The 12312-nt window shown below is 40.9% G+C and overlaps 1 protein-coding gene across 1 annotated transcript in view; it reads left to right on the plus strand.

Moving 5' to 3' along the window:
* The window catches only part of ANTXR1 (ANTXR cell adhesion molecule 1), a 253844-nt gene that overhangs the window by 83906 nt on the left and 157626 nt on the right, over positions 1-12312 (plus strand). The window contains exons 9-10 of the mRNA XM_004449198.3: positions 1642-1702; positions 11377-11475. Of these exons, the coding sequence (XP_004449255.1) occupies positions 1642-1702; positions 11377-11475 (160 nt within the window). The remainder of the gene's footprint in view (positions 1-1641; positions 1703-11376; positions 11476-12312) is intronic.

Consider the following 12312-nt stretch of genomic DNA (forward strand, 5'->3'; position numbering starts at 1 on the left):
TGTGACTCTCAGGTAGATAGAGTTATCTAGAATACTTGGTTAAAAGGGAATCTATTTCAAGGAATAATTTTAATGTTTGTCATCTGTACATCAGGTAAAGATTTGCTTAGGCATGTTGTTCATTTCCTTTCACAATGCTTCTCTATGAGGATGCCCAGATTTCTCTCTGGAATGGGTAAATATTATGTCTTCTGTCGAACTAGTTTGTGTTTATCCCACAGATTGACAATCTCTTAAATTATTACATGTCTTCATTTGCTACCAGAAAGCTTGGAACTACAGCCATGAGCCACTCATAGCAAGGAGACAAGCTCTTCACAGCATACATTTGTGTGATATTCTCACTCCTTGCTGCTTATTCCCTTTTAATCCATTTTATCCTGTATTATAATTTATTGTCTTTCATGTGATTTCATTTTGTAGTGCATGTATCCCTTAAGCTGGAACAAAGAAGCTGACAAAAAATAAGTGTATCAATTGCTGCTAGGAAGTAGGTGTTTCCCAATGCAAAAAGATGCTTTCTTCTTTCATGGGCTTCAAATTTTATAATTATGCCATTAGTTACTTTAACAAATGTTGCTTTCATAAATAGAGAAATGGTTTCCTTCAGCTCTCTGAATCATCACAAATTCCGAGTTAAGTAAGGCCCAGATAAAGATACTGCGTGTGGTTGGTAAATTAACTCAGTGCGCTCTATGTTTAAAAGGCTTGGCTGAAATTTCAGAATCAGTACTCAACAAGAGGTGGGATTCATAAATGGTGGAGATACCCTGCTCTAGCCAGAAGCATTTGCTGTTGACTCTTTGTGCAGTCAAGGGGTTCCCCGAGACACTCCACTCATCCCTTCAAGATTATTTTGGGAAGAAGAGTGCATTTCCCACTTAAGGAATCAGGGAATCTTCCTGAAGAGTGATGCATGCCAGCAGCCTTCAAAGCTTCCTCCCACAACAGCTTTCTAGGCATTCTAATGAAACAGGAACTTTGAGTAATCTGAAAATGCAACTCCTGGGGAGATTTGGCCATCTCCATTCTTCCTTTTCAGTTTCATCTCTTCACTCTCTCTTTTTTCCCCCTACTTATCAAGCTCTTTTTGTTCCAGCTAAAGAAGTCTATGTATGTATGTATTTCTGTTTTCTCACCTTTGCTTAGGCCATTCCCTGCCTGGACCCTAACCCTACCCTAACCCACTCCTCTCCACTTGGCTGAGTCCTCCCCTCAATTCCCACCTCTTCCATAAGCCTTCTGCAGTGGACCAGCCTTCGCCAAGCTCCGACCTGAAGTCCACAGCTCCTGCTGAATGCCCCTTCACTCAGGCAGTCTACCACATCTGTTACTTATCTTTTCAAGCCTAAGTCCCACTTCCCCAGCTATATGCTAAACTTCTCGAAAGCTAAGACTGGCATATTATAAGCTCTATAAATATTAGTTGAAAGAATGAATGAGTTATTCTGAGGGTTTTTTAATGCACTCGGAACATGTATCATAATTGCTGACTCATTAAAGGTCTGACATTCATTGATAGTAATAAAGTTGTCAAGTTATTTCCCTATCCCTACATAAAAACCTAGAACCTTCCTATGTCTTGGTAGCTTAAAACCCTAACTCTCTGTGCATTGACTCTTTAATTTCCTCTTCTCCTAGATTTTGAAGAAGTCCTGCATTGAAATTTTAGCAGCTGAACCATCCACCATATGTGCCGGAGGTAAGATAAAATTAAATGCTGATTGTCCTCATACAATTCATGATGTATTGAATTCCAATCACAAGTCAGCTTCATTTTCAGAGACAGGGAGTAGGAAGGGTGGAAGGAGAGGTGGAAGCTGCTAAAGAAATTTGCCCCTAGGGAAAAAGAAAAGAACGAAGCAAAATGTTGGTTTTCACACTTTAAAAGGTCTGTCCAAATTCTCTCCTTCCATGGGCCCTCATTATGAGGGAATTGTAGAAATACTGGTTCCCCACATATCATCACCACCCACACCTCGCCTCTGGAAAGAAGTAAAGTTCCCCTTTTATCCTCATGGCACACCTCCAGATAGCAGAAAATCCTGATGATTGTGGATTAGGAATCTATCTGAATCTGAGTTTTTAACATGTTTAATTAATACTGCCCTTTCTCCATAATTAGCTTATTTCTCTTAATTGCTCAGTTTACCAGTTCATACAACATGGTGTCCAAGTAAAGGACCAATATAATTTTGTCATTAATAAAGGTAGTCTCCACTTATACAAAGAATTGAGCCTCTTTAAATCACAATAGTTTCAATGACTGATCAAAATCTGGGCCTTAATATTGTTTTCTATTGTAATGAACTGCCTAAAACTTCAGTCGTACTTTCTGTTCTTGTGTAATCAGTCCTGACTGGTTTCTCCTCACCCTTCTTTAATTCATTTTAAAAGTATTAAGCACTTACTGAATACCAGGTACTATACTAGGCACTGGAGATACAGAAGGATGAACTGTCTCCTTGAGTCGCTGTCTTTCAGGAGCTTGTATATAATGTTAAGAGTTCATGGTTGGTTATGGCGGGATATATAATGGCCTGTATCTGTTGTTGCAGTGTCATTCAGGACAATTCCAAGTCCCGAAAAAGCCCCCATATTACACCTCTTTTTCTCTCTCCCTGCCTTCAGCACCTCCAGTGGCCAGTGCTCCAAATGTGTTCCTCAATAGCAATGAATGTACCACAGTAATGAAAGAAATTGTTAATGTGGGGAGCAGTGGGAGGTGTGGGGAGTGGGGCATATGGGAATCCCTTATATTTTTTGTGTAACATTTTGTGTAATATAAGTATCTTTTTTAAAAATAAAAAATTTATTTTAAAAAAATGAAGAAGTTCAAAACAAAACAAAAAAAGTTCATGGTTGGGGGAGCAGATGTGGCTCAAGTAGTTGAGCATCTGCTTCCCGTGTACAAGATCATGGGTTTGTTCCCCAGCACCTCCTAAAAAAATACAAAAGAACAACTCTCAGTGGGGAGCAGATGTAGCTCTGTGGTTGAGCGTCTCTTTCCCATGTATGAGGTCCTGGTTCAATCCCTGGTGCCTCCTTAAAAAAAAAGTGTTCATGGTTGACACCAACCCTAATTCCTGTGCCTAGTCCATCAAAATACAAAGTGCCAGTTATTAATTTATCAACAGAAAATATGTCATGCACCGTGTGGAGCTGGCCCGTGCGCAGTGCTGATGCACGCAAGGAGTGCCCTGCCACGCAGGGGTGTCCCCTGCATAGGGGAGCCCCACGCGCAAGGAGTGCACCCTGAGGGAGAGCCCCCGAGTGCGAAAGAAAGTGCAGCCTGCCCAGGAATGGTGCCACACACATGGAGAGCTGACACAACAAGATGACACAACAAAAAAGAAACACAGATTCTCGGTGCCACTGATAAGGATAGAAGTGGTCACAGAAGAACACAAAGCAAATGGACACAGAGAGCAGACAACTGGGGGTGGGGGAGTGCGAAGGGGAGAGAATAAATACACTTTTTTAAAAAAGAAAATATGTCATGCAGACCCTGATAAGGCACTAAGCAATGAAGGAGAAATGTTCAGGCTTTTCAAACAGCGACATTTCAGTGCTTTATGATATGTTTCTTTGGTGTAAGTGAAGGAATTCCTTGAGGATTTCATTCTGGTTTCTTGGCTATACTTTAGAACAGCTAACAGAACTTCCATGGAATTAGATGCACTATATAATCTGTGCCAACAGCAACCTATATTAGATAGAGAGATGATAGATAGATAGATAGATAGACAGACAGACAGACTGACTGATACAGTTGTTCCTGTTTTGTACAAAATAAGTGCATCCCTTTGTTTAATAAAAGTTTCCTTGGGGAGTGGATGTAGTGCGAGTGGTTGAGCACCTGCTTCCCACATACAAGGTCCTAGGTTCAATCCCTGGTACCTCCTAAAAAAACAAAGAAAAATGAACAAATGAAAATGCCAACTCTCACTGGGGAGCAGATGTAGCTCAGAGGCTGAGCACCTGCTTCCTATGTACGAGGTCCTGGGTTCAATCCCTGGTACCTCCTAAAAAAACAAAACAGTTTCCTTATTGCAAAAAAGAATATTAGATAAGTAGATAGGTATTATAAAGTTGTTAACAATATTTGATGATTATTCAGAGATATGTGATAATTTCCCAAAAAAACAGTAATTTTAAAAGATTGTCTACTGGCCTTTAAATAAATCACAACCAGGCAACACGGATGGCAGGGACAAATATGGTCTTCACAGGGGTAGCCCCTCTTCAAGAAAATGAAATAAAAAATCTTACTCTTGCAAACTTGACAAAAATATATGACCTCGTGAGCCCAATGTGAAGACACCTTGCATGGCCTGGTAAGGGACCTGTGCAATGAGGAGCTTGAACTTTAGGCTTCGTTACTTCATGGATAGCATTGCCTCTGGGTTTCAGGTGCTTTCTGTAGAGTTAGAGGCTGGAATGCTTAGGTTAACTAGATTTTATGCATTCCAGCTCTTAATTATGCAATTATCCCTCTCATGGAGAAACCTCAGACTTACAGTTTAGCAATCCTGCTAGATGTGTGGCAAGCTTACAATGAATCAGAAAATCTAACAATGAATGCAATTGCTATAAACTGAACTACATTTACCTAAGACTCACTCTCATAATAAACTCTCCTCCAGTGGGCTTCTTTAGGACAGAGAAGGAATCTTATTTCTATTTCCTACTCCCTAGCACTTAATAGGTGATCAATAGAAATCCTCTTGATTCATGGATTCCTCCAACTGAAAAATGCCAGTATTTTTACCTGTTTGATCCTTCTTTAAAAACACTTTCACTTAACCAACAAAGTTAATATCACACCATGATGATTTAAGTAAAATGAAGCAAAATTAGAAATTAATGACCAAAGATAGAAAAGACCAAAATAAAAATAATCTCTGCCACTTGAACAATAGAAAAATGACTTCCTAAATCTTGAATTAAAGAGTAAACCAAAATCTCTTTTCATACTCTTGATGTTTTTGAGACAAAAGCACCAGATATAGAAGCTTGAGGAATATGGCCCAGAAATGCCAGGGTCCACAAGATCTGATCTAGCAAATTCAGGGATTTTAATACTTTTCTCCTTAAATATGAGAGAAAAATAGATGAAGTAAATAAAATATATTTTAAAAAGCTATGGGAAATAAAAGAATAAAGGATTAAAACACATTAATAAATTAGAAAACATTAAAGCAATACATTTGATAAATTATTCCAAGGGCTCTTTCTTTGGTTGAGCCAATAAAATAGACAAATTCCTAGCAAAGCCAATCCAAGGGATCTTTCTGTTGATAGTTTTTTAGATCTCTGACTTGTGTGAAACTCATCAGATTTTATAGATGAACAATGTTTTCCTGTGTTGGCATGAACCTATCCAATTCTATTTCCTTTATTTCCTATAAGGAAGAAATTAATATAAGATATAATAATAGAAACCAGTCCTAGATTTTGGAAAAGGCAAGTTCACACATCTCCTGAATGAGACACATAAGGGTTAAAACATGCCAATTACATTTACTAAAAAGAAAACAAAATTTCCAAAAGTTAATCCTCACACCAGAATTTCTTTCATGAATTTCCTTGAAAGGCTACTGCTGACTCTTCTCTGGAGTGTGCGTGGCGTTCATGAAGCACTGGCACCCATTTTGTTGTCCATGGTTATGAGTGCCTGGCAGGAGGGAGCTTATCTCCTCTGGGATTTTCATTAGGTTACTTTGAGGATCCAGAGATATACACTAAAGTGCTTTGAAAAGCATAAACTGTTATACAAATCAAGGCATGATTATCATCACCTTCTTTTCAAAGAGCATTGGGTTCAATGTTAGATTCATAATGCTGATAACATCATACCTATCTAGATGAGAAAACATGCCTCTGTGTTTCTTCAATGAGAGAAAATTAAAAAACACTGATGGCGTTCAGAGTATCTGCAAAATGTCTGGTTAACTCAGTGTGTGTTGGGCGGGAGGAGAAGGCATTAACTGATTGCTCACATTTCTAAAATATAATGTTGGGATCCAGCCCTAGTTAGATCTGCAAAGAAGGGAGAATTTGCTTTTATCAAAATCTTTCCTCTCAGATCCTCCCCTCACTCTCTGAGTTACTTCCTTCATTGGCCCTCAGGGCACCCCATGCTCTGCTTTGGACACTGTGTTGATCGCTTTCCTCTAAGACGGTGACCTCAGCTGGCTGTCAGGGCCAGCTCAGCTTTGGCAGTTGTTCCGATAGCACTGAGCTCTGAGAGAGGCAGCAAGATAACGCCCTAGGTGGGCAACAAAACCAAGTTCCAACGCAGGTCTTCATATGTTGGGTTGCAGTTAACAAGGTGAAATTTAATGGACCCGTAGAATATTGAAGTTGGGTTCCAAACACTTTTCATATGTCAGCAGGTTTAGGGAAACCTGATTTAGTAACAGGTCATCTGGGAGGGTGGGGGGAGAAACAAGGACTATCAGTTCTACATTGATGGCCAACAAGAATGCTGCTGATGAAAAAAGCTAACACAATCGTGGGTGCACCAGTCATCACAGAGTGTCCAGGTGGAGAGAACTAATTGTCCTACCATTCCATTTTCAGACCACATTTCCAAGGTCCACATTTTAAGAATAGCATTGACAAAGGCATGCCCATTGGAGAAGATGTGATAGCTCTGGAAACTGTGTAAATAATTTGCCCACTGGTTTCTTTCCTTGTTTCTTGTCTTTTACTCTTCCTTTTTATTTTTTCTTTCTTTCTTCTTTAATTTTTTTCCTATATTTCCCATAGCTTTTACAAATATATTTTATTTAATTCTTAATCCTTCCTTCCTTCCTTCCTTCCTTCCTTCCTTCCTTCCTTCCTTCCTTCCTTCCTTCCATCCTTCCTTCCTTCATCTCTCTCTCTTCCCTTCCTCCCTCTCTCCCTCCCTCTTCTCCCTTTTTCTTTCTCTTCCTTTTTTCCTTCTTTCAATTCTTATTCACTATCTACTACATACCAAGCAATGTGAAAAGATATGAGTACAAAAATGCATAGGGCTTGATTCCACCCCATATCACCCACCCACCCACAGCCCATCCCCTGCAAAACTCACAATATACTCTAGTAAATAGTCGTATATGCAAACAAATTACAGAATCATGCATTAAGTACTGTAACAGAGGGCAGCTCAAAGAGCACTGGGAGCAATAAAAATGAGATACATGTGGAATCAGGAAAGATGAGGAACCACAGAGATTTAGACTAAGGGGAACAAAAGACTTGAGGTACAAGTGCATCTCTGGATATTTGGAGGATTCCCATGCAAAAAATTCCCTTTAGAAGAAGCATGTGTTCTTTCCAGTTCAACACAGTCCCTACCAATCCCTACTGTCCTCCCAATACCCAGTCCAAGCCAATGGTTGCCATTTAGTATGGTGCTTACATCATTGATTCACAAAATGAAATAACTACCATCAAGTTTACCAAAGAGTCTTGAGTAACCAGACAGAAAACACACAAATATCTTGTTTCATTTTCAGGTACATTCAATGATAAGCAATATTTATGGAGTATCTCAAAACTATTTGTGTTTCACATTTCCAAAAAAGAAGAAAATCAAAGAAAGGAAAAGAGGTTAACAGAAGGGATTAAGGTTTTCAACTACAAGTGTACAAAATGGGGATTTTAGTATATTCACAAAATTTTGCAACTATCACCTCTATCTCATTCCAGAATATTTTAATCACCCCACAGAGAAATCTCATACCCATTAGCAGTCAGTCCCCAGCCCCTGGCAACCACTAATCTCTTTTCTATCTCTATGGAGTTGCCTATTCTGGACATTTCATATCTATGGAATCCTACCGTATGTGGCCTTTGTGTCTGGCTTCTTTCACTTAAGAGTGTTTTGAGGGTTCACCCATGTTGTAGCATGTATCAGTCCTTCATTTGTTTTATGATTGAATTATAGTCTATTGAATGGATCGACTGTGTTTTGCTTATCCGTTTGTCTGTTGATGGACATTTGGATTGTTTTTGCATTTTGGCTATCATGAATACTGCCGCTATAAACATTCCTTGTCAGGTTTTTGTGTGGATATACTTTTCCAGCTCTCTTGGGTATATACCTAGGAGTGGAACTTCTGAGTATAAGGTGACACTGTGTTTAAATGTTTGAAAAACACTTCACCACACTGTTTTCCAAAATGGTTGTACCATTTACATTCCCACCAGCAATGTGTAGGGGTTCTAATTTCTCCACGTCTTTGCCAACTTTTGCTGTTGTCTGTCTTTTTTTATTATGGCCATCCTAGTGGGTGTGAAGTGGTATCTCATTGTGGTCTTGATTTGCATTTCCCTATTGATTAATGATGTTGAGTATCTCTTCAAAAATTCACTGACCTAATCAAGCTTCAGAAAATAAACAGAATGAAACCTGGAAGAGCAACCTTGTCTTTCCCCTTTATGCCCTTTCTATACCAAGGCATGCCATATATTTATTTATTCAGTGAGCTTATATTGAGACTGGCTCAGCCCTGGGTTAGGCACAGTCCAGCATTCAGAAGTAGTAGAAATGATGGTCTCTACGCTTAGGAAGTTTGAATTATAATAGGGAAAAAATGAAAAAGAACCATTTTATGTATGTGTTGTATGTATATATATCTTAAAAGAAAAAGTCAAAGACCATATCAGGTAGAAAATTAAATCTCTGCTCCCTTAAATCCTGTGATCCCTTGGGCTCTGTTTGTAGGAGCTGAAACCCAACATGTGGATTCCCCAGACACCCTTAGCTGTACATGTATTGAACGTTGGGTTCAAGGCTTTGTGGATAAATGGAGTTAAATGGATATATCCAGATTCTAGTTTGTCCTGGTTCTCACTTGCTGGCAGATTCATCAGGCGGGGTCTTGTTACATAACTTCTCTGTGTGAAGAGCTGACATTCCAGTCAGGCTGCCAGGTCAGACCTTTGGGCTCTTCTGGAAACCGAATGTGAGCATTAGCAAAGAAAGTGTCCCTCTGTGCTCCGTCTCTGCTCTGGAGTGCTTCCCACAGCCTCATTTCCTCCGTCTTCTCCCCAGGCCTAGGGGGTTAAATCGTTTGGTTTCCACGATTGCCACATTATGGAATCCTGCTGTCTTTCCTCCTCAACTCCCTGGGTTTGGGCCAAGCTGAAATGCAGGCAGCCTCTTCTACGGAGGGCGCAGCAGCTGAACTGGTAATATTAGGACACGGTGTTAGAGAAGAGAGCTTGGCATGCAGCCTGCATTTCCACAGTCTTCACTTCCCCCCACCCCTCTCCCACTGATCTTTGAGGAAACAAGAGAAGTAGTCACAGAAATCAGATAGAAAACATTTTGAATCAGCAAAAACTTAGGCAGAGTTCTTCATGTCCAGCACTCAATCTAGAAACTGTTTCTATAGTCTTAATAGAACAAATAAGGTATAATAAAATTCTTCCACAGTGCCTGACACTTAATAAAGTGCTTGTTGAACCAACTGAGTGATGAGTCACATGCCCGGCAGACATCTGAAGAAAACTATGTAGTCCATCTCTAAACTTAACAATGGTGTGTGTACATCAACATGCATATATAAATCCTTCATAGGACTTAGGGTCCTGGGAAACCGCATATGCCTATAGCCGTGATGAACACAGATTTATCATGAATACTTGGATACAAGTTCCAGTTTTTCTGCTCACTAATTTTATGACCTTGGGCGAGTCATTTAACATTGTCAGAATCTCAATTTCCTTATTGTCAAGGCCTTTTATTCTTCTAAAAAACATTCTGTCCTACATTACACTCTTTGTGGTCCATGTAGTACCTCTGGATCCTCTTACTTAGATTTCAGTTTCTGGCTTCCCACCCAGGCCAGCTTAACTTTTCAAACCTGCCTAAAATGTAAAAATCAAATCAAATAAAAAATTTTAAACTCACTCCCCCAACCTCTCATTTACTCACCTGTCCCAAGACAGTTAGCATCCACTTTAGCACAGTGGTGAAGAGCATTTGGCTGAGTTCCAAGGCCCAAGGAATTTGATGCCTGACAGACCTGGGCTCCTGTTCTGACTATGAAATTGAACAAATTACCTCATTACGGCCGGTTTTCTCACTTGCACCTTCCTGGGCTGTGGCGAGGTTTAAATGACAGCAGCTCTTAGCACAGTGAGGATGCAATTAGTATCAGTTATTATCATGGCAAGCCTGACCTCCAAATGAATTTCCAGGAATAAAGACGATGTCCGCTCCTGAAATCTAGTAACTTTGGAAGAGTCCCAGAGACCAGTCCCCTCTGCTCGTCCCCCAACAAAAAGCTCCAACTGGGTAACAGTTTACAGTTGAAGACCCACTTTCACAAATAACTGCATTTTTTCCCTCTGATTTGTTGGTCCCTTTCTCTTTTTACATGCCACATGGAATTATCCCAAACCCCAAACTGTACACACAGAAGGCTGGCAAAAAGAAAAGAAAATGGTGTATCGACTGTTAGTGAACATCAAACTTAACGCACAGATTCCTAAACATTTAGCGAATTAAATAGTTGGGGTTTTTCCTCGGTGGGACTACTGTAAAGAATAGCTGTTTTTACTTTTTAAGGATATTATTCATATAAATTACCTCGACACGTGTCAATGTGCTTTTGCTAAACACAGGTGAGATGCTCTCTTTTCATAGAGAAGCAGGTGTGGCACTGAGGGACCGATGTCAGTTCAAGTAGGTAGGGCCTGGCAGCTGACCAGGATCTGATTCACTTGCCAAGTCCAGTTATTCCTACCTCAACCTGGATCCCACTCCTGGGTGGCCAATAGTGACAGGTGAGCACTGGCAAATATCAGACAACTTTTTCTAGTTTGGGGACAAAAGACAAAAGAACGGCTCAAGACAGTACATAATTGATGCCACCTTGTTTGTCACAGACTGGGAATACCCCAGGGAAGTGGTTTATGTAGATTTTTCGGCACCCAAGGCTCTAAGAAATCATTTCGTGGGAGTCCAGTGTGTAAAACTGATAAAAGGAATTGAGGTGATTGAAGAGGAAGCGGCAGCCCCCGTGCTCTCTCTGGCTGCAGAGATTACAGTTTTTAAAACTTCCTGGCCTAGGAAGATGGGTGAGATTTGATTGGACAGAGGTGGGGGAGTGAGGCACTCCAGGTAGGAAGATGAGCAGTGGAAAGGCAAGCAGGTGGGAATTTCAAGTAAGTCATAGGCCTTCCTACTGCACACCTGGTCAGAATGAGCAGGTAAGTGGGAAAAGTCACCCACATGGGTGCTCTTGGTTTCCAACCTAAATCTAGTTTTTCAACATTTTAAGGCTGGTGAAAGAGTTAACAACTGCCTTAAATCAGGGCGATGGGTAACGGCCTGTGGTCAAATAACACGTCTTGTCGTTTTGCTCTTCATTTCAGAGTCGTTTCAAGTCGTTGTGAGAGGAAACGGCTTCCGGCACGCCCGCAACGTCGACCGGGTCCTCTGCAGCTTCAAGATCAACGACTCAGTCACACTCAGTAAGTCGTTGCACAGTCCTTGGCTTCTTTAATGTGCTTTAGGGAAGGGGATTCCCAGCCCTTTCCTCCTGGAAAGGCCACCAGCAAGGGCACAACCAGCCTCCTTTAGGAAAAGACAATCCTCAGGGGGTCCGGTCCCATGGGTACCCAGCGTGGGGAGTGGACCAAGGCTGAACTTGACCCCCGGGCCCTCCGCAGCCTCCCCGGCCCCAAGCAGCAGCCCTGCACCAGCCCGCAGCAGGCAGCTGCTACTTGTTTCCTGCTTCACTGACGTCTACACTGAATCATTTGCTCTCGGATGGCAGTGCCAGGGCTGGTTGGTCAGGGCTTATGATGCTTGGCATTTCTTAACAAAGTATTGGGGACTTGCAAGGTTAAGAGTGAGAAATAGATGGTCTTAATTTATTACTTCTGCATAAGCCCAAAACCAAATTACCAGGATTTTTGTTTTAATATGGATGATTCTTGCTCGGAATAGCCAAAAATCTCTCATCGTGGTGAATACAGGAATATGGAAGTAAAACAAGTGTGTTTCATGCAAACAATGAATAATCATAACATTGGCACTCTCAGAAGACATCTGTGGCAAGCAAGTTCTTAATTTAAAGGAATGTATGATTCATGTCGCAATCCGGGCGAGATGGGGAGGACTGATTGTGGGAGGACAGATGCCAGGAGACCTGGATTTTATTTACATCTGGCGTCCGTCACATAGATAATTGTTGAAGCTGTCTGCAGTGATGGGCGGCAGCAGTAATAGGCTGTCTTCTCCATAGCGTTCTGTGCCTTCTAAACACTTCACATATTGGGGAAGAGGCCCACATTTATTGACTAGCC

This window comes from Dasypus novemcinctus, chromosome 17, assembly GCF_030445035.2.
Source record: "Dasypus novemcinctus isolate mDasNov1 chromosome 17, mDasNov1.1.hap2, whole genome shotgun sequence".
In the NCBI taxonomy this organism is placed as follows: Eukaryota; Metazoa; Chordata; class Mammalia; order Cingulata; family Dasypodidae; genus Dasypus; species Dasypus novemcinctus.